Source organism: Pseudorca crassidens, chromosome 1, assembly GCF_039906515.1.
Source record: "Pseudorca crassidens isolate mPseCra1 chromosome 1, mPseCra1.hap1, whole genome shotgun sequence".
Lineage (NCBI taxonomy): Eukaryota > Metazoa > Chordata > Mammalia > Artiodactyla > Delphinidae > Pseudorca > Pseudorca crassidens.
This window is the reverse complement of record NC_090296.1, coordinates 80,066,157-80,088,847: the sequence shown is the minus strand read 5'-3', so window position 1 is coordinate 80,088,847 and position 22,691 is coordinate 80,066,157. Positions and strand designations below refer to the sequence as shown.

At 36.3% G+C, this 22,691-nt stretch overlaps 1 protein-coding gene across 2 annotated transcripts in view; it reads right to left on the bottom strand.

The window, feature by feature from the left end:
• The window catches only part of LOC137226893 (uncharacterized), a 605,185-nt gene that overhangs the window by 227,042 nt on the left and 355,452 nt on the right, over positions 1-22,691 (bottom strand). For both annotated transcript variants that reach the window (XM_067742385.1, XM_067742386.1), the window contains exon 4: positions 14,571-14,786. In XM_067742385.1, coding sequence (XP_067598486.1) covers positions 14,571-14,685 — 115 coding nt within the window. In that variant the 5' untranslated portion in view covers positions 14,686-14,786. The remainder of the gene's footprint in view (positions 1-14,570; positions 14,787-22,691) is intronic.

Genomic DNA, 22,691 nt, shown 5'->3' with positions numbered 1-22,691 from the left:
ATACAGAGTGAAGTAAGTCAGAAAGAAAAAGACAAATACCGTATGCTAACACATATATATGGAATTTAAGAAAAAAAAAATGTCATGAAGAACCTAGGGGTAAGGCAGGAATAAAGACGCAGACCTCCTAGAGAACGGACTTGAGGTTATGAGGAGGGGGAAGGGTGAGATGTGACGGGGCGAGAGAGAGTCATGGACATATACACACTAACAAACGTAGTAAGGTAGATAGCTAGTGGGAAGCAGCCGCATGGCACAGGGATATTGGCTCGGTGCTTTGTGACAGCCTGGAGGGGTGGGATAGGGAGGGTGGGAGGGAGGGAGACACAAGAGGGAAGAGATATGGGAACATATGTATATGTATAACTGATTCACTTTGTTATAAAGCAGAAACTAACACACCATTGTAAAGCAATTATACCCCAATAAAGATGTTAAAAAAAAAAAAAAAGAATGAACAGAAATGTAACTTTCTTGATTTTATTCTGTGAATATGTACTTTTGTGTTGCCTCTGATAAAGTGAAAAGTATGTATTCAAATACAGAAAAATTGCTATTGTTGTACATTAAGAAAGATTCTGAAGCTTATTAAAATATAATAAACTACCAAATTTGGCATTTTTGGTAGTTGTGGAATCCATTCCAAGGTATTTCATTATTTGGAATGACTAGAAGAACCTCATCACAGGCTAGCTTTTCCAATAACTCAACCTTGAGGCATGAGTAGAAATTATAGCATGAAAATGAAGCTATAATGCAAACTGAACATATGTGAGTTTTATCCTAGGCAGAAAATAACCTAGTGCTATAACTTATCTCTGTTTTTTAAAAAAAAGTGCTTTTAAATCATTCAACACTGATTCTTAAAAGAAGCTATTATCTATAATGTGACCATCAAACAAGTTTTGGTAAAACCAGATATAGGCAACACTGTGAGAAGCTGCATTTTCCTAAGAAACTATCTTTTTCTTCCCTCTCTAATATTCATAGCATTTTGATTTTAGTTTTTAATCTCATTTACAAAATTTAAGATTCAATGGGTCAATTAATTTTTCTCATATATAAAATGGGGGCAATAATAGTAACTACAGGCACACTTTGGAGACATTGCAGGTTTGGTTCCAGACCACTGCAATAAAGCAAATATCGAAATAAAGTGAGTCACACAAATATTTTGGTTTCCCAGTGCATGTAAAAGTTATGTTTATATTATACTGTAGTCTTTTAAGTGTGCACTATGTTAAAAAAAAAAAGTATATGCCTTAATTTTAATATACTTTATTGCTAAAAAATGCTAGCCATCACTGAGCCTGCTGTGAGTTGTAATCTTTTTGCAATTGTAACATCAAAGATCACTGATCACAGGTCACCACAACAAATATAACAATGAAAAAGCTTGAAACATTGTGAGAATTACCAAAATGTGACAGAGAGATATGAAGTGAGCAAATGTTATTGGAAAAATGGTGCCAACAGACTTGCAGTGTTGCCACAAACCTCCAATTTGTAAAAAACTCAGTATCTGCGAAGCACAGTAAAGTGAAACAATAAAACCAGGTATGTCTGTACTCAACTGGCTTCTTGAGAAAATTAAATATAATAATGCATGGAAAGATCCTGGCATGGAAGACTTCTAGGTTCAGCTCCAAAATGGAAACAGCTTGGATGTTGTCACTCCTGTCTCTATAATAAGAAAAAGCTGAACAAATAAAAAAATCAACAACTTTTTTGGATTCATAAGAGAAATGAGGTCACAAGGCAAACCAGCACCCACAATCTGGAAAGACAAACAAATCTAGGGGGTCACAGCCAAGATCTGCTTACCTGGAACAGAACAGCTGGAGTCATAAACTAGTAAGAACACTTAAATGATAATTTTGATGAATTGTTGAAGGCTGAGTCTGGACTAACATGAGAGTGAGAAACTCTCAGGGGCTGCAGTCTTAGGAAGGCCCCCACACTCTCATGGGTTTTACCTCCAGGAATCTCACAAAGTTCTCATGGTGAAAATCAGCAAAAGATCTCCTAGTTCATGGCTCTGGCTTTGGCAGGAGTTAAGAGAAAAGTAGTCACTCTGCAGTAAACCCAGACCTTCTCCATAACAAAGGCCTACCCTCAAAGAGAGAAGACTTTGTCAGAGCCTTATCTCAGCTGGGGCATATTCCCCCAATAGCCTTCCTGTCTCACCTAAGATTAAAAAGAAAAATCTACAGGGGTCAGGGCTTCAAAGAAATAGGAATGCGGAAGCCAAAGAAGTGAATGGGGGAGAAGGAGAAAGCTACACCATGGAGAAATACTTGTGAAGATTGCTTCCCAGAGACACAGGCTCTCTAAGAGACTAAGATTTATTCACAAGATTATAGAACACTTCCCTTCCCCCATACCTGACCATCACATTAACAAGACTCCTATTGATATATAATAGTGATATATTATAGCTAACGAGCTGCAAGCTGCAGACTCCCTCTGGGAAGGAGTATTTAGGGAAGCCTAAAGTCAAGAAAGGAAACAAAAACTAGCACAATGGAGGAATTTAAACCCTCTATTATCTATAGCCACAGCAAATATTAAACATAGTCCAACTACTAGACGGATTTATATATCTCCTCACACTCAATCCTGTTTACCTCAGTTCCTATTACTCAATACATTTTCGCTTTCAACAGAAATTACAAGGCTAGTGGGAATGAAAAAGTTACAGACATTTTGGAAGACAACTTGGCAGCTTTTATAAAGCTAAACATAGAATTACCATATAATCCAGCAATCACACTTGTATATATTTACCCAACTGATTTGAAAACTATGTCCACACATAAACCCGCATATAAACACTTACAGAAGCTTTACTCATAATCGCCCAAAACTGGATGCAACCGTGATGTCCTTTAGAGGAAAATAGATAAATAAACTATGGCACATCCATATAATGGAATATTATTCATACACTAAAAAGAATGAGCTATCAAGCCACAGAAAGACATGGATTACATAAATATATATTACTAAGTGAAGGAAGCCACTCTGCAAAGGCTAAATACGTTAAGATCTCAATTGCATGATATTCTATAAAATGCAAAACTATAGAGATGGTAAACAAGATCAGTGATCACAGGGGTTCAGAGCAGGGGTATTAGTAAGTGGCACACAGGTGATTTTTTTAGGGCAGTCAAATTGTTCTGGATGACACTGTAATTATGGGTACACAACAAGATGTATTTGTCAAAACTCATAGAAATTTGCAGCACAGAAGCAAACCTTAATATATAAACATTAAAAAAAAACATTTAGAATGTTGGAGGTTTCCAGGATGAATTGTAGAATGTGACAAAATAATCTAACTGTATTACAAATATATATAACAACCTCACTGAAGGAGGTAGGGTGGAAATGCCTTTACCTTTGTAACTATGGAAATGAGTAGAGTCTGCATGACTAAAGGCAATAGAAACTGCACATAAGTACTGTACTGTTGATTAAGTTGCTTCCCATAGAGGCATGGGTTAACAATTCTGCAACCACTACTTATAAGCAAGAGGTTGAGGCTAGAATGATCCATGATGTAATGGATTCGAGTTAGAAACATCAGTATGAATTAATATTTAGTTTAATATAGATATTGATGGTTACATGTAGAAGTATTTATAAATATGTGTATATACAGATGTTAGTATACACATATGTTTCCTTGGTATGTCAGCTAAGAGAGGGAAAACCAACAACACCCCAGTAGCAATGAGCACATCTAGCACCCAGATCTTGATTTCTAATTCTCCATTGAAAGGAACCAGGGATCCTAGAGAAATTGCTGAGTTTAGGACTGAGGCAGGAAATATACAAGATGAAGCTGAAGCATGTTGTAGTGTCAGAAAGTAAGCAAGTGCTCAAAAAAGAAAAGAAACCCACAATAATCAGGGCATGTTAAAGGGACTTGGGAGCCAATCAACAGAGCTCCCTATTGCCAAAGTTGGAACAATTTAAGCAGGAAAATAAATAATGTTAGATTATAATAAAAAATATAAAGCAAATACCATGAGTCCATATTGATATAACAAATCATTTGGATAAATAAATAAGTTGGGGAGAGCAGACAAATCCCTCATGTAGAAAAATTCTAAATAATTTATGTATCTACTCCACCCTCAAGGAGGTAGAACATAACTACTTACTTGTTAAATGTGGGCTATACATAGTGACTTCCTTCCAAAGAACAGTATGGAAGGGGTTAGGGAGAGAGGGAAATTGTAACTTTACAGTTGAGAGAACATGACACACACTACCTCAGCTAGGTGGTCAAGATTAACATTGATAATGATGTCATCTTCACAGCATGAACACTTGATCTGACATGATGAGAATGATACTTTATTCTGTAAAGTATCTTCCTATTAACTTATTAAAGTATGTCTGTTATCTTCCTCCTCAAACCCATAACTTCACTCTAACCATGAGAAACATCAGAAAAATACAAATAGAAGAACATTGTACAATCTATACCTGACCATACTGCTTACAACCGTAAAGATCAACAAAAACAAGGAGTTTAAGAAACTGTCACACCAAGAGGAGATAGGACAACTAAATGTAATGTGTTATTCGGGATAGGATCCTGGAATAGAAAAATGACATTAGATAAAACTAAAGGAAATCTGAATAAATAATGAATTTTAGTTAATATGTATAAATACTGGCTCATTAAATGTGATAAATGTACCATATTAATGTATATGTACCAGATGTAGCATTACATGTACATATAATTAATTATTAATAGGTGGAATTGGGTACAGGGTATATGTGAACTCTCTGTACTATCTCCTTCATCTTTCTATACACCTAATATTATTCTAAAACTAGAAGTTTATTTTTTAAAAAAGGACGTGACATGGGTCCTTCCTCATGAGAAGAACTTGATAAAGGTCCACTGTTATCATCTACATAATAAATACTACGTTTTCAGGGATCTCTGTGGTCAAAGAGTAGTCAGATAATTATTAGATATTTGAATAGACTATTGACTGTAATTAACCTGAATAATTTGGAAATTAAAAGGAATTGCTGAACCATGAATTAGCCAGATTACCTGTCTCCCATTTTGCTTATGAGTAAACCATAGAATAAATAGTCAAAATATGAGGTAGAAAAAAGCAAACCTTAAGTGATTTCCCTCTTACCATCCAAAGGAAAAGTGAACAGTATTGCCTCCTGATTAAAAACCCTGTATTGCTTTCAGGGTGATGTCATCCAATACACTTCTGAAGGCTTGTGCACAGTCCTCTTAGTGCCATTTACATTTCAGTAGTGAACTCCTACAGATCTAAAGACCCTTAAGATACAAGCAGGCATCCAATACTACTAAGGCTGAGAGGCTCTGGAAAAATATGAGAAGGGATAAAGTATGTGAATAATAATGATAGACTATTTCATTGGAAGAGTAATTGAATTGTCCGCTTTAAAAAATTTACTCCTATGCCTTGGCATTCATTTCTTATCTCATCTTTCAGTAGATCCTTTTGAGAACTTCTTAGTTGTTGAAGAAATTGTCAATTGACCATTCATTTACAATCAGGGCCACGCAGCAGGGGGGAAAATGCCGAAGTTTTATTTTTAGTTCACTTTACAAATTTAAGAGAATCACTCAAACTCCTATAACTCTGGGTGAACCACATAGACATAACCTCACCTCTGAATTCACTGAACCTTATCCTACCTTCATGTGTGTTCTCTTCTAGATGGGCTACAATTGTTGATGTTTGCCTCCATCACCTCTGGTATCTCTTTGGATAAATAAGAAGTTAACAAAGTCATGAGGACCTCTGGATTTAAAGGTTTCATTACATTGTAAATAGAAAAGCAGGCACACAACCTTGTCTCTGCCATTGCCTGACAAGGTCCATCTTATTTTAAAATTTTATGAATTAATGAAAACCACTGTCTGTTTAATTTTTTTAAGTAAATTCTAAATTTATCTACCAAAGATGAAGCTTAGTGTATAAAAGGATCTGGTTTTTAATACTCCAAAAAGGAATGTGCCTACCAACAAGTCCCTCTGAATCTCCCTTTCATCAGGATGTACACACGAGAGTGTGCACTCAGTGGCTACACTGGCCAATAAAATGTCCGCATCAGCCTGAATTATGAAGCTGGTCAAGTTAGTCATGGGAAGGCTCTATTTGTCAGCACACAGGTCCCATTCTTAGAAGCACTTGCTTTAAACATGATGTCAATAAATCCTCTCCAAAGTGTAAATTTATACTAGATTAAAGTATATTAACACCCTTTTTAGGAGTATTTGCATTTTGATAGCAATGCCTAAAGATTAAGAAAAAAATTCCATAAAATTGAAAGGTGTACCTCTCTAATAGTGGAATTTTAGACTCTGTCAGATGATGGAGAGAGAGAAAAGGAAAAATGCTTAGAAAAGGTTTTTGCTCAAAACCTCTTGAATCACAGCAGACAGGCAACCTCCTATTCTCTGTCTCCCAATTATTTCTCTCTTTACATGGCCTCTTGCTACATGAAATACTTGACTTTATCTACATTATATTTATTTTATAGAGTTTTAACAACATTGAATGACATTTTCAGAATAAAATTCATATATAATCCCATGTCGAACATAGTTTTTGCAAGTGTTTTTACATAGCTATATTTCAGTGTAAACAGCTTTACTGTTTGTGTTTTATTCTTGCCAATGTATTCATTCATTCAACAAACATTTGTTAAATGTGTACTATGTGCCAGGCACCATTCTAGGTGTTAGAATATATCATTAATCAAAACAAAAAAAAATTACTGATTGCATGCAGCTTACATTCTTTTGGAAGAAAGAAAGATATAAACAATAAACATAATACCTAAAAAATTGTATATGCCATTTTTAAAAATAATAAAGTGGGGTAAGAAGGGTTGGTAGTGAAGATTGAGGAGAAGGATAAAATTTTAAATATTATATCTGGGGTAGGCATCCTTAAAAAGTGATATTAGAGCAAAGACTTGCAGGAGGTGAGTTAGACGTTGTAGATACTTAGGGAAAGAGACTTCCAGACAGAGCAAATAGTCAGTGCCAATGACCTCTTAGTTGGGGCTGTGTCTTGCATGTCTGAGGAGTAGCAGAGAGGCCAGTGTGGCTGGGGCAGAGTGAGTGACAGAGAGGCTACAAAAAGATGATGTCTGAGAGCTATTGAAGGCTAGAAAATGTAAGGCCTCATAAGCTATTGTAAGGGCTTTGGCTTAACTATTCTGTGATGTTGGACAAGTGGTTAACCATTGTAAAGCTCAGTCTAATCTGTGCAGTGAGGAACAACCAACTGAAAAGAGAAGTATAGCTAATAAACCAGCAATGGAGAGGAAATGGAAAAATAAAAATTAATTAATATTTTCTTAAAAAGCCCCAAAAGGGGAACAAAAAAGGTGGAACAAAGAGAAAACAAATAGTAAGATAGTACATTTAAACCCAACCATAATGTAATAATAATTACATTACGTGTAAATAGTCTAAATACTTCAATTAAAGAGCAGATTGTCTTGATGAATAAAAAACCAAGACCCAACTGTATATGTCTATCAGAATCACACTTTGAATATAAACTACAGAGTGGTTAAAAGTAAAAGAATGGGAAAAGATGCTAAGTTTGATAAAAAGAAAGTTGGAGTAGCTACATTAATATCAGACAAAATAGATTTCAGAGTAAAGATTGGGGCAGATACAGTTAAGATTGCTGTGTTTTATCAATGTATTGACCCCTTTGTCAAACATCCACATCCATTCTTGATAAAAATGCTCAATAAATTAAACATAGAAAGGGACTTCTCCAATTTGTTAAAAGGTATGTTTGAAAAACTCACATTTAGCATCATACCTATTGGTGAAAGACCTTGTAAGATTAAGAACAAGGAAAGGATTCCGCCTCTCACTGCTTCTATTCACATTATACTGAAGGTACTTGCTGATAAGGAAAGAAGAAAAAAAGAAAAGGCAGACAGATTAGAAAGAAATAAAAATTTCTTTGCAGAAAATATGATCATCTATATAGAATATTTTAGTAAATATAAATTTTATCTATGCATAGTAGTAACGAACAATTGGAAATTTCAATTTAAAAATACTATTTACAATATTAGGGAATATGTAAAAACTTAGGGATAAATTTTATAAAAGGTGTATAAGAATTGTACACTGAAATCTACAAAATATTGCTGAGAAAAATTAACAATGATTAATAAGTGTAGAGATATATCATTCTTAAGATTATAAGACTCCGGACTTCCCTGGTGGCACAGTGGTTAAGAATCAGCCTGCCAATGCAGGGGACACAGGTTCGAGCCCTGGTCTGGGAAGATCCCACATGCTGCGGAGCAACTAAGCCCGTGTTCCACAACTACTGAGCCTGCTCTCTAGAGCCCGCCAGCCACAACTACTGAGACCATGTGCCACAACTACTGAAGCCCACGTGCCTAGAGCCCATGCTCCTCAACAAGAGAAGCCACTGCAATGAGAAGCCCGTCTACCACAACGAAGAGTAGCCCCCATTTGATGCAACTAGAGAAAGCCCGCATGCAAAAATGAAGACCCAACAAAGCCAAAAATAAATAAATTAATTAATAAACAAAACCACTCTTACTTTAAAAAAATAAAAAAGATTATAAGACTCAATACTGTCAGTATGTCAGTCCTCCCCAAACTGAGGTATATATTCAATGCAGTTTAACTCAAATTCCAGTAGCAACTCTCATAGATGACTAGTAGAAATGCAAAATGGTACAGCCACATTGAAAGACAATTTGGCAGTTTCTTATAACGTTAAACATAGACTTACCACATGACCCAGTAATTGCACTCCTAGGTATTTACCAAGTGAATTGAAAATTACATTCACACAAAAACGTGTAGTAGCTTTGTTTATAATTGCCAAAAGCTAGAAGTAACCAACTCAATAATAAACAATCTAATTAAAAATAGTCAAAAAAGAATAGAATTTAACCAACTAAAAGATATGGATGCCAAATAAGCACATGAAAATATACTCAATAATATTAGTCATTAGGGAAATGCAAATTAAAGCCATAATCAGATACCACTACACATCTAGTAGAAAAGCTAAAATTTCAAATACTGACATTGCTAAATTTGCAACGAACTCACATCCATGGCTGGTGGAAATGCAAAATGATTAACTACGTTGGAAAACAGATAGTGGTTTCTTAACAATGTCATCATAAACATTTGCTACAAAGATTTGTATAGACATATGTTTTCATTTCTCTTGGGTAAATTTATAGGAGTGGAATGATCCAGAGGACTTTCTAAGTAGTGAGTAATGAACTACAGGGTAGCAGTAGGAAGAAAGATACTTTCCCAGAATTTCCCAGTGTTAGAAAAGAGGAGAGTTAACAATGAAGTTCAGGAAAGTGAATGGTGTTACCTGGAGCACCATGAACAGTGAGAGACTTGATGAGAAATCCTGAAAAGGGAACAGCTCTGGAGGTAGGTAAAATAAAGGGTTCTATTCTCTAATATAAACTAGAGGGGCATGGCCCTTGAAAGGGGCTGAGAGGAAGAGCTGACTTAGTTAACTTGTAGACCCACAATCTTTCCAAATCAGTTCTGGGACAATAAGCAATCTCATAAATGTAATAGAAATGTAAGCACCCACAAAAGATCTGAGAATTTATCCTCCAGATCAGGACGCAGGCCACTCAACATCCCCCAAACGTAATGTGCCTCCAAGAGCTCTAGTTGTTACAGGGAAGATGTTCTAGGCTGAACTAGTCATAGAAGCCCAAGGGTATGCAAGAGCAGTGGGTTGTGTGACAGGACTAGGCACATGAGGGAAACACTAACTTAATTGACTAGAGCATAAGGTGTGTGAAGAGGAAAATAAGATTGAGGAGAAGTAAATCGAGGCCAGACTCAGAAGGGCCCTGAATGTCCTCCTTATGATTCTAATTCTATTGTATATTTGGTGCTTAATTCTAGAATTTCACAGTTGGAAGAATAGAGAACAACATTTTGTTAAGAAATATATGATTGCATGGTGAAAACATTATTTTTTTAGGGCTCACATTGCTGTTGGCATACATTACAAGCTGAAAGTGCACTAACTAGTCTTTACTGTAGGGAATTGAATGGTGTGGCTCCATCTCCTATATGCACCAGTACCTACGGTACTAGCTACAAATGATTTAAAAGAGAGAACTCAGTCCCCTTCATGCCTTTGCTCATACTGTTTCCTCTGCTAAGAATATGTGTCCCTCCATAGGAACCACATCCTATGGTTTAATGGTTAAGAAAAAAGACTTTAGAGTCAAAGGGTGCCTGGTAACATACGAGCTCAGTAAATGTTAGCTGTTTCTATTAATACCCATCCTTTAAGCCCACATGTCAATCCCTTGATAGTTTCTCTTTCATGCCCTCCATATCTCTCTCTCCCAAGCCGTAAGGATTCTTTCTTTCTTCTGAAAATCCATATCACTCTGCCAATGTCTACTCTTTAGTTGGCACACTAATAATCTGTATACATTCATTATCCCCCTTGCTAGATGGTGAGCTCCTTGAAAGCAGGTCCATACCTGTCTGCCTTCATGTCCCTCACAATGCCTGAGAGGATGCCTTACAGTAGATGTCTTAATAAGCATTTATTGATCATGATGTCATAAAAAGGTATCATTTAGCTTTTAAAGATATTTCCTACTCTTCGTATAAAAGCTGAAATTTGGTAACATATGAAAGGTAATGATCATTATGAAAGTGTTTTTGAAAATATCAAGGTACTAATATTTGAAACTAATCTGCCAAATAGAGACACAGATGTAGAGAACAAACTCATGGACACCAAGGGGCGAAGGGGGTGTGGGATGAACTGGGAGATTGGGATTGCTATATATACACTACTATGTATAAAATAGATGACTAATGAGAACCTACTGTATAGCACAGGTAACTCTACTCAGTGTTCTGTGGTGACCTAAATGGGAAGGAAATCTTAAAAAGAGGGGCTATATGTGTACATATAACTGATTCACATTGCTGTACAGCAGAAACGAACACAACATTGTAAAGCAACTATACTCCAATAAAAAAATTTTTAAAAAAAGAAACTAATCTGCCCCCTCCATACTGAGATAATCAAAAGAAATAATATATAAATAAATCTGCACATCCATGCAGTGTATGATAGCTATACTGATCTAGCAGAGATGACAAGGAGAAGCCAGTTCATGTTGTTTTTGCTAAAGAAACATATGACGTTCATCAGCAAAATTTTATGTGAGATAATTTTAAGAATCTCACATTCTTAAAGAAAGTCTTAGTTATTGTTTTTTCTTTATTCTAAATTACAAGAAGAAAAATTTATTACTAATTCCTCAATTATTTCATTATGCAGCACTAATAAAAAGTCTTGACATCTCCATTATGTTTGAAAATTTTTAATAAATAGTTTTTGACTAAAGTGATTATTTACTTAAAACAGAAAATGTAGAAGGAGCTTTAAATCATATTTTTCTGGTGCCATATAATAAAATAATTGTGCAATTAGTAATAAACAGTGTGCAAGGATGACAAATGTTTTATTTAAAACTTGGCGAACAAAAGCACATCACTTGTGTTTTTTCCAAGCGAACACAATCCTGTGGTATATTAATCAAAGGGGCTTTTTTATGCCTCTGGCAGCAGTGTTTTAAAGTAAACCCTTAATATCAGATCCCAATCCCCAGTTTCAATTTGCTTTCAATGGAAAGGACATTAGAGTTTATAAAATACTCCTTGATTACTTTTTTGAAGGCCTGAAATCTTGACATGTCCATGACTTGCTCGCACTGCATCAATATACAGTGGTTGAAAGAGCAATACCCTTCGTGAACATTGCCACATTGACTTATAGAATCATGCCCTTGAGAAAAAGCCAGAGAGAAAAAAGGAGCAGCAGGCAGTGACGAAAAATGAAATAGAACTGTCATCTAGCAGTTCTTCATAGTCCGTCAAGGAAACTATTAAAGATGTACAAAGAGCCAGAGAGTGCTTGGGCAAAGGTTGTTAAACTCGCACTTCAAGGGCAGGTCACTGCAGGCTGCTCAAGACTCAGTGAAAAGACCAGCCGGCACTCACTGAGGGGGCTCTGGGGCAAAGGAAATGAAGCTTTCTGTCCCAAGGCAGCTGAAGATGAGGAATTTTAAATAAATTGTAAAGTAACTCCTAAGTGTATCCTTTTTCTAGTAGCAGATATCATGGAGATTATTTTTGGTCTGGTTAGGAATTTTAGTAAGAACCTTCCTGGTGTCATTTAACCCAGGTTCAAATATCAGTCTGCACAGTTTGCAGCACCTTTACCAAATTATTTACATTCCCTGAACCTCAGTTTCCTCCTTTTCACACATAGGAAGTATGAAATTAGAACTTGTCCTTTACCTCCTTCCTCATTTGCACCTGCTCTATTTTTCTTATCCAGTGTTCTGCTACTCCTCTGTGTCCCCCTCATTTGAGAGTTTCCTAAATCCTAAATCCATTAGATCAGATATACTTCACTGGCCAACTATTAGTTGATTTGAAGAAAAGTAGTGGGATCTTATGGGAATCAAGGGGCATTTTCAGGGAACTTCTCCCCCAAGCCTCCTCCTTAACACACACACACACACACACACACACACACACAGCCCTGATGTCATGCATATCAGCTTTCTGGAGGAAATGTAATGGTTCCTGAGGCCTGTGTCTATTCCTCCAATTATTCTAATAGAATTTCATCTAGGAAAGGAGGAGCAAATGATGCCACATCCAAGCATTTAGAAGAGATATTTGGAGAAGGTTAGGCCTTTTTCTTCTCTTCGTATCACCCAACATAGATCCCTATCACTCAAAATAGAATTGGGGAAGTTATCTAAAAATGGAATAAGCTCAAATATCACACTATGTAAAACGTTGGTGACAAATATACCTTGTCCTTAAATCTCATTATGATTTGGGTTTAAAATAAGTAATAAGACATCTTGAATATGAAAGGCAATAGAAAAATATAATTCCATTTATAAAAATTAAAAGTTTAGCTTCAGTCACATATAGTAATTAAATCCATAAAGTGATTATGAGAATAATGGTAATTCAAATTTTATTCTATTTTTGTTGTTAAATCAACTTTTTATGGTCATTCAAGCTCAATATCTTTATGTGTGTGTGTGTGTGTGTGTGTGTGTGTGTGTGTGTATGTGTGTGTGCTGTATGCGACCATTTATAGGCCTCTCTAGAAGACAGTTTGCTTCTGGATGTAATTTAGAGTATTCACATAATCTAAAAAAAAGAGAGAAATCCCGTTTTTGAGAGTGGGGTGAGAAGAGCTTATCATGATCCTCTTTTCTAGCCATAGTCTTATAGTCATTTTAATTCTAACATGCTATTATTTATCCCAAAGATTTATTTTTCCAAATAGAGAGTACCACATTCAGAATAACTTTTGGTTTTTTATTCTAATGGAATTTTCACCTTCAGCTACCACAGTTTAGTGGGCTATTTTGGAGGTATTTCTTTCACAATTCTCATATTTAAGAAGTGTACTACAGACTTTTAATAGTAAGTATACTGTAGACTTATAGTAATAATGATTTTTTCATTTCCACTAATCTCTCATGCAGATGGGACATATTATTTTATTCTAGGCTTCCCTCATATTTCTTTGGCAAGACCATACATACACTATTTCAATCCAAAAGATTTTATTTCTCATAACATTAGAAGGTATGTTGTAGAATTCAATTTACAAACTTGGCTACAGACATAACTACAACAAATAATTACAAAAACATAATATAAAATGAGTAATTTCCTGCTGCATGGCATTTATAGAAACCTGCTGTAGAATCCAATTTTTTCGGACAGATCATCAGGGGGCCATCACCACAATTGTCACTAAATACTTTTAGCAGTGACCCAAAGCTTCTGCATTTAAGAGAATGGCCTCTTACAAAAAAAATTGATTCTGCCCTCTGGAAATTTCCTTTTCAAAGGAGATGAGAGACAGTAGGCATGAATAGCATTTAATTCACATATTACAGTTTTGGGGTTTTTTTCTTTTTGGGGGATGGTAGTGCTTTTAAATATGTTCCCTTTTTTCATTCCCCAGTTAATGTAATCTATAAATTCTTCTTCTGCTAAAAGAATACAAAGCAAATTGTTCCTGACTGCTCACTGTGACCAGAAAGAGGGCCAGGTACATATAAGAAATAAGCAAAACTATAGAGGCATTGTTAATTTCAATGATCACTTAATACTGAAGCTCTGTATTTGTTAATAATTTTGCCCAAATCTGCACTATGCTAGAAATTGTATGTATGTGGTAATAATCATACTAATGAGGAGGAGGAGGAAATCTAATATGGGTAAGGCAGGTATTCAACATACATAGTCATATTTAATAAGAACTTTATGAGAGAGAGAGACTTTTATTTTCCCCTTTTTACAAATGAGGAAACTGAGGCACGGCCAGTAACCTGTGTGAGGTCCTAGTAAGTAGCAGAACCAGGATTTGAACCCTGAACTGTTTGACTCCAGAGCCTTTGCTCGCAGTTGCTGTACTTACAATTTGGAGGTATAAGAAACACACATATGGGCTTCCCTGGTGGCGCCGTGGTTGAGAGTCCGCCTGTCGATTTAGGGGACACGGGTTCGTGCCCCGGCCTGGAAGGATCCCACATGTCGCGGAGCGGTTCGGCCCGTGAGCCATGGCCGCTGAGCCTGCGCGTCCGGAGCCTGTGCTCCGCAACGGGAGAGGCCACAACAGTGAGAGGCCCGCGTACTGCAAAAAAAAAAAAAAGAAACACACATATAGGAGAGTTCATGAATATGGCAGCAGAGCACTGCAGATTGATTCTAGGATATAGACATTGGACTAGAACAATGTATTTCCATGTTAATGGTGTAACGTAGATAGTAACTGTAAAGGTGATTTATTAAAGAAGAGAGTGATGTGAATTGGCATCATTGCACTAAAATGTTGAAAGAAGGCAGAACCTGAAAATGAGCAAAATCTAGATCAGCTGAGACTGGAGTGCAGGAGTGAGAGATTGTACACAAGAGAATAATATGAGTATGGGCACATGGGTGCAAGTTGTACATGTATGTCCCTGGGAAAAGGACAGCTGCAAAATTGCCTCGAACTGTCCCAGTCAATCTCTTCCACATTTTAATTTTACCCCAAATATTGTATGGGACATACTTATGTTAAAAAGTTATTATTTATCTGATATTCAAATTTATCTCAACAGCTGGTATTTTTATTTGCTAAATCTGACAACCCTATATAACACTTAAATTTACCTGATTTTCTTAATTATCTATCCTCCCCTACCCCCTATGCTAAAATATATGCTCCATTCAACCAGAAACCTCCCCAGCCTATCCTCAGTATGTAGAACATCACCTGGCATCTGTAGGTGCTCAATAGATGCTTGTGAATGAAAGAGAAATAGGCTTTTTACTACTTATTTAATTCCAACGTTGCCAAATTTGAAAGCAAAGGGGCAAAAAATAGGAAATTTGGGGAACGAAGGATAGGATACAGAGAGGCAGTAAATATGAAAATATAAACCTAAGTAAACTGGAAAGGAAAACATGCACAGCACATATGGAAGGGTTTGGGGGAGGAGGAGGGGGCAATCCCTTACCTGGGAGGAATATGAAAGGGAAGAAAACAGAGTTTTATTGACAGAGATAGGAAAGGATGAGGGGAACAATATCAGCTTGCTTTAATAATTTTAGTGAAAAAGGCAATGCAAAATCCTTAGAATTTTGGTTAAGGACTACAATTTTAAAAAGAGAGGGAGAGAGGCCCTCTTAAACTACGATGGAACCTGATGTAGATGAAAAATGACATGAATAGCAACAGATGTTCTCCTTATAACTCTTCTTTTTTTTTCTCGAAATACCAAGATGGATTAGAAATGTGCAAAACAAAAGAGTCAAACTAACCCAAATTCTTCTAATTCTCTAACTGCAGAAACAGGGCTGTAACCAATTTTGCTTTTTTCTTTTTTCTTTTTAGTTTAAAATGGGGAATAATTTTATCCAGACTAGTACTTCCATCTTTCAGCCTATGAAATATAATATTGTAGAGTTGCTCTTAACTAAAAAATCACATTTCTGTTGGGTACACATTTAGGCTATTTGAACAATCGTTCTGGTAGATGTATTTGGAGGTTTCATGACAAAAATTGAACAATGCAGACTTTTTCCCAATTCATTAATTTGTAAATCAAATTTCTTTAAAGTATTTTCATCATAGTTTTTCTTGTATATTTGGCACCTGCCACTCTTCATCTATAGGAGAATCTAGCATAAGATGGCATGTGATTTAGCACAAAATGGTACATTACACAATTTTAGCTTTATATGTCAACATTTTATGACGTTCAGTAAATGCCATCATGATTTCCAGATGTTTCACCACCTGAATCAGATTTAAATCATGGTAAAATCTTTGATACAGATGCTTGAGAAATAAAGAGGATCATATATGTTTGAATATATCATATCAGCCTAAGCTCAAAAAATACCTTCTCTCCAGCCAGGTCACCAATTTCAAAATTCACTTAGAAGTCTCCCCAGTGGGAACTGTATCCCACCCTTTCCTGCTAGTGTTAGTACAGCAACATTCACCTCCCTTTTCCCTGGGGGCCACTGATGGGATTAGTAATGCTCGATGTCATGAGCACTACTGGTATACAGAAGTGATGACTCAATTAAATCAAGTTACCAAATAGATAACTAAAAGACAACTAAAGATAACTAAAAGACAACTTGTGCAAGATAAGGTACTCTGAAAGTTGCCTGCCCTCAATGAGAGCAAAGTTGAATTGGCAAAATGCCAGGTAAATATGACCAGGTTAACTTAGCACAATATTTAGGAAAATATTGATTTAACAGATAGTGAAAAGACATACATGTATGCATTTTGACAATAAATTGAAACAGAAAAAGAGTCAGGAATAAAGGGGAAAGATAATGGTAGAAGGAGAAATACATGAAAATAAAAGCGAAATGGAGAAATACATCCAGCTCCTGCCTTTGTGTGTTACAATGTTCACAACCAAATTACAAGTTTTTTACCTTTACTAGTTGGTTTATAAATTGAAATGTGTATCTTTGTTTTATTATTGCTTCTGGTCAGTACTACCCCGAACTAGTCTATATACTAAAAATATATAACAAAATAAATTATAAAGAGTATAAAGACCATCTTTGTATCTTCCTCCTAAACCCAGAAGGGAGTCAGAAACATAGTAGGTGCTTAATAAATGTTGAATTTATTAATTAGTTAACTAAATGTTGAAATATTATTATTGGTCAGGTATAAAGCTATGATTCAAATATGTATATATTACATACAATTTCCCAAACCATATTCTATAAAATATTAATTCAGCTAGGTGTACCACTGGGGGTAGGGAGACAGATTCTGAATTGAAATAGATTGCGGAAACATGCATAGTCATACTTTCTCTCTCCAAGATATTCAATGCATATTAATGTAAAGAGTTTGAATTGTAATTTTCCAGTTCCAAAGTGGAAAAAGTTGTCATGCAGCTAAGACACCTTAAATTAAAAAATATATATACTGCCTTTGTTACAAATAAAATATAGAAGGAAGAAATTTCTATAACATCAATCTGATTTACATATAATTGTTTGATTGGTGAATATTTTATGGGTAATATGGTCACTCTATGGCATTCAAGGAACACACAAATCATGGAGCTCAGGAGTCCAGGTTGGTCATTTTTTGGCTTCAAAACATTCTATCTGATACTTAAATTTATGAATTAAAAATTTTTAAAATAGTAAAGAAAATGTGAAAGGAGAGCTCTCATGTATTAGATGTATATGTATATTACACACATATTTGGGAGAGACCAAGTATGCAACAGTCAGTCAGTCCCTCTTGGCACAGCTGGCTAATTTGGACAATGACAACAAAATATCAAATTCACCGGGTGGCACAAGTGGATGTGGGGCCATACTCAAGACCATATTAACTTAAAAAATGATGTTCTGCAAAACAGGTACAGAATAGTTCCGATCACAGTAGTAAAACATCAAGAAGGTCACTTCTCCTGCCTTATAAATTACACAAGGAAAGTCTTGCATTTAAGCTCTGCTGTTGTGACTGAGTGTGCTACTTGGATACATTCAATTATCTTTTTGACTTCTGGAAACTGGATACATGGTGGTCGACAACTATGGTTAAGCATTTAAACAAATTACAAATTATTAGTTAAATGTTCAATAGTAAATGATTGTGGGTCATGGGACTTGACACCTCAGTGAATGAGATCAGAAAGAGACTCAGCTTTAGGCTGTATGTAGTACCTGACTAGAGAGATCTATATATTTTTATTTTTTTAGCCCCCATCCCCTATCCTAGTACATGTCATTAATTGTTTTGAGCAATTTTTTCAAAAAATGTGATTCTTTTGCTGTATTAATAACAAACTTTGTCTTTTGATTTTTGTATCCCCAGGGCCCAGACCAAGGCTATGTATGTATATACTAGGTGTTCAATAAATTGTTATATTTAACAGTGAATGTGAATTAACCAAAAAGCTACTTCAAACTATCTATCCCTTAATGTTAGGCAGCAGTGGTAAAAGTTCTCTGTGATTGTACATTTCTGAAAATGTCATCACAGCATCTTCCTGGATTGATTAGGCACCCTGTCCAAGTTGCTTATCTGATGTATATTAGGATTAGAGGAAATGTCTATGGAAGTTCCACAGAAGGCATCTGCAAATCCCTGCCTCTGCTTGACTATTTAGAAAGGCTTGAAACATGATATTATGTAACATCCCAGTACCTTAAGAGAGTGTTTACCAAACCTTAATCATTAGTAGACCAACATCATAATTGCTCAATCCCAGACTCCAGAGCATCTTACAATTGCAATTCATGTGGCCTAGGTGAATTGTCATGGCACTGCCTTCCTTACACTTAACCTAAGCACTGTTATCCATAAAACACATTGAGTTCAACAAACTTTTATTAGATAAATATTTTCTATATGCCAAACATCATGTACTAAAAGTAACTATAACTGACAGAACATTCATTCTTAGGAATTTATATTCTGGAGTAGATAAATTTTTAAAATGCAATATGTCATTAGGGGATATATGAGCTATATTTTGCCATAATAATGTGGCATAACAAAGAACCCCAATATTGAGCATCTTAAACACAATCATTTATTTCCTCCATGAGTTTGTGGGTCGTTTATTTAGGACTTGGCTGTTCAGCTCTCTTAGTCTCCAGTGAATTTGCTTACAAAGCCGAAAGTCAGCCAGCTGTGGGCTACTCTAGACTGCTGTGGTTGGGATGAGAGGGTGATTCAGTCTTACTCCGGGAAACTTATCCTCCAGCAGGTATTCATAGAAAGTGCATAAGAGCAACAGTCAAACAGAAAGAAGCACACACTTTTTCAAGCTTCTGCCTGCATCCTATTTGCAATATACCATTGGCCAAAGAAAGTCATATAGCCAAGCCCAGTGAGAGTGAGAGAGATTAGAGTCACATGGCAAAGAGGGCAGATACAGGATGGGATGACAAATAGAGGCCATTTCTTCAGTCTACCACTGGGCATAACAGCTATGGAGAAACACAAAGCAGAGTGAAGAGATAGAAAGTGAAGTTACTAGGGAAGGGGCCAAATCAGGTGATATTTGAGCAAAGTCTTGAATTCAGTGAGGAAGAGAGCCATGTGAATAGTTTGGAAGAGAATTCTAGAAAGAGGAAAGAAAAGAAATTCCAAAGGCCTGAAACCAACTTACTTTCAGCATGATGGAGAAATAGCAAGGAAGCTGAAGCAGAGTGGCAGGAGATAAAATCAGGCAAGTAGCCAAAGGAAAGACCTGGCATGGCTTGTGGGTCATGGCAAGGACGCTGGCTTTAATTTTGAGTGACAGGGAAAGCCACTGCAAGATTTTGAGCTGACAAAATCAGGACCTAACCTATGTTTGTAAAGCTTCTCTCTGATTCCCATGAGAAAGATCAACTGCAGGTAGGAAGAGTAGAAGCAGGGAGGTCAGTTAGGAGACTATGGTCTTAATTTAGCAGAGACATCACAGTGGATGGGTCATGAATGTAGTGTGAAGATGGTGAGATGACATACTGGATATTTCTAAGGTACTGCTAACAAGATTTGTTAAAAACTTTGTACACACACACTATATGTGTGTGTGTGTGTGTGTTTGTATATTCAATTACTCATTAAAATATCTACATAGTTAAAACAAAAAGTGCTCATTACTGTAACACCTAAAGTCATCTCATGTACCACCCAAAGGTGATTATGTGAGCACTAACCTTGGGAAACAATGCCTTGCCTTCAGACAAACATTTAGACTAGTCACCTAAAACTCCTAACATGAATTAAGTGGTCAAAGACTCTTGGATTAAAAAGTCACAGACCCTTAAATTGTCTGGATCACTCAAAATAGAAAATCAAAGTAAATGACACATTTATTTTAATAGAACCTTGTAAAGGGAAATTTCTCTTGTCCTCAGTGCTTTCCATGTCTTAATGATTTCCCCATTATCACAGAAATTTCTGGCACTGACTCCTCACATCAGAGAAATTTTCTCAAAGTGTTTAATAACCTAGGTTTTATTTCCTTGGTTTATTATATTCATAACTTGTGAAGCTGCCCAAGAGTTCTTTCTTATGGGAATAGAGGCACACACAATCCTCAAAATGATAAGTACCCACTACTGTTGGGAAAGGTGCTGTGTAAATGCAAAGAGAACAGAGTACTACCACTCCCCCTAAAAATTATAAGGATCTAATTGTTTTATTCTTGTTGTCACTTTATTAAAATGAAAATTAGTTTTCACAGGGATTAAATTTTCATTTTGCTGCAGAAAAAAGTGAAATTTTCTGCAAAAATTATAAATTTCCACAGCAGCAACTTCATAAAAATGTATGATCTTGCCCCTCAGGGTGCCTGCTCGTTTATTTGAAATGAAAAGCTGTTTGTATTCATGGTTAGAAATACACACATGAGGAAAAATTAATCATGCAAATATTTACAAAGTGGGAATAGTAATTGTTGGGAGCCTCTGCAGTGAGCTGGGCATAATACCACAGATAGAAGTGCTAGAGAGAATTCCAAAGGACAACTCATTTGACAAAGCCAGGTCTGAAGTCCCATCTTATGGACTGACAATGCTATAAAAAAAATCCTGGGTGTACTTCTTACGACATTAAGGGTTTTTTTTGTTTGTTTGTTTGTTTTTGCTGTACGCGGGCCTCTCACTGCTGTGGCCTCTCCCGTTGCGGAGCACAGGCTACGGACGCGCAGGCTCAGCGGCCATGGCTCACGGGCCCAGCCGCTCCGCGGCATGTGGGATCTTCCCAGACCGGGGCACAAACCCGTGTCCCCTGCATCAGCAGGCGGACTCTCAACCACTGCGCCACCAGGGAAGCCCCGACATTAAGTTTTGACAGTCATGATGCCAAATATTATTAAAATAATTTTCATTAAACATCTGCAAATGGTACAATGGTAGGCAAGATTTAGAAATTAGAATGGGCATTTTTTGTGGAGGGTGACTATTTGCTCTACCAATGTTCTTCTTATCTTTATCTGAGGAATATTATTATGAGACTTCAGATTTATTTGATTTGTAGTTTTCAAACGGGAAGGAGTACTATTTTTATTTTGTAAGTCACTTTAATGTTTATGGGAAATCTAATTTAAAATAAAATGCACTTGTTGTTACTTTAAAGGATAAAAAGTTGACTGGTCCCATTGGAAGAGTATTACCAAGAGCATTGGGAAGGGATTTTGATGAGTCTTGTGATAGCCCTGTGTATGACCTGGAACATGGTGCTGGGTCTCCCTGGATTAAAGTCTGGAGAGCTGTACCTGAGACATGCTTAAAGGCCAAACAACTCCCTTATGTATCTCTGCCTACAGATCTCTACATTCCTTCTGCTCATAAGGGATGGAAGAAGAAAGAAAGCAACTTAGTATGAGAGCAAATCAGAGGTTCCTGACAGGACTGACTACATAATGAGTAGGGACCAGTGCAAAAGGAAAATGTGAGGCTCTTTGTTCAAATATTATTAAGAAACTCAAGATGGCAGCAGCAGAGCATGAAGCAAGCACGGAGCCCTAACTGCACAGGTCACATACCCATGAAGTTAGTATTGCTTCCTAATACAAGAAATGTAGGCCTCAAATCAAGAATCTTATGTGTTTTTGGTATTCAGGCCAAGGCGCTAATAGGACATCTCTGATCTGAAAGGAAGGTACTGAGGGACTCACTCAGAGGGGTTCAAGAAATGTATTTAACAAGGCTTTCTGGATTGGGCGTTTTGAGAACTATAGAATCTTTGTGCTGTCCTTTAGTTTCCCATTTAAAATGGCATCTTGGAATAAGATGAAAGCCAGCTTTACATTTTCTAAACACTAGAAGTTTTATTTTATCTTATATCTTAGAACTTGAAGGCCACAAGCAACCGCTAAGTCATTCTACATCCTCAACTACATAGGTGGTCATGAAAGCATCAATACATGCTTAAGAGAATCATGCCAAGACCCCTCCCCTGATTTCCTCTAATCCTGGATTTTCTCATCGTCAATAATTCTGTATAAATATCTATTATCCACTTAAGGTCGATGTGCCAAAGAAGGCATGAGAAATTGCC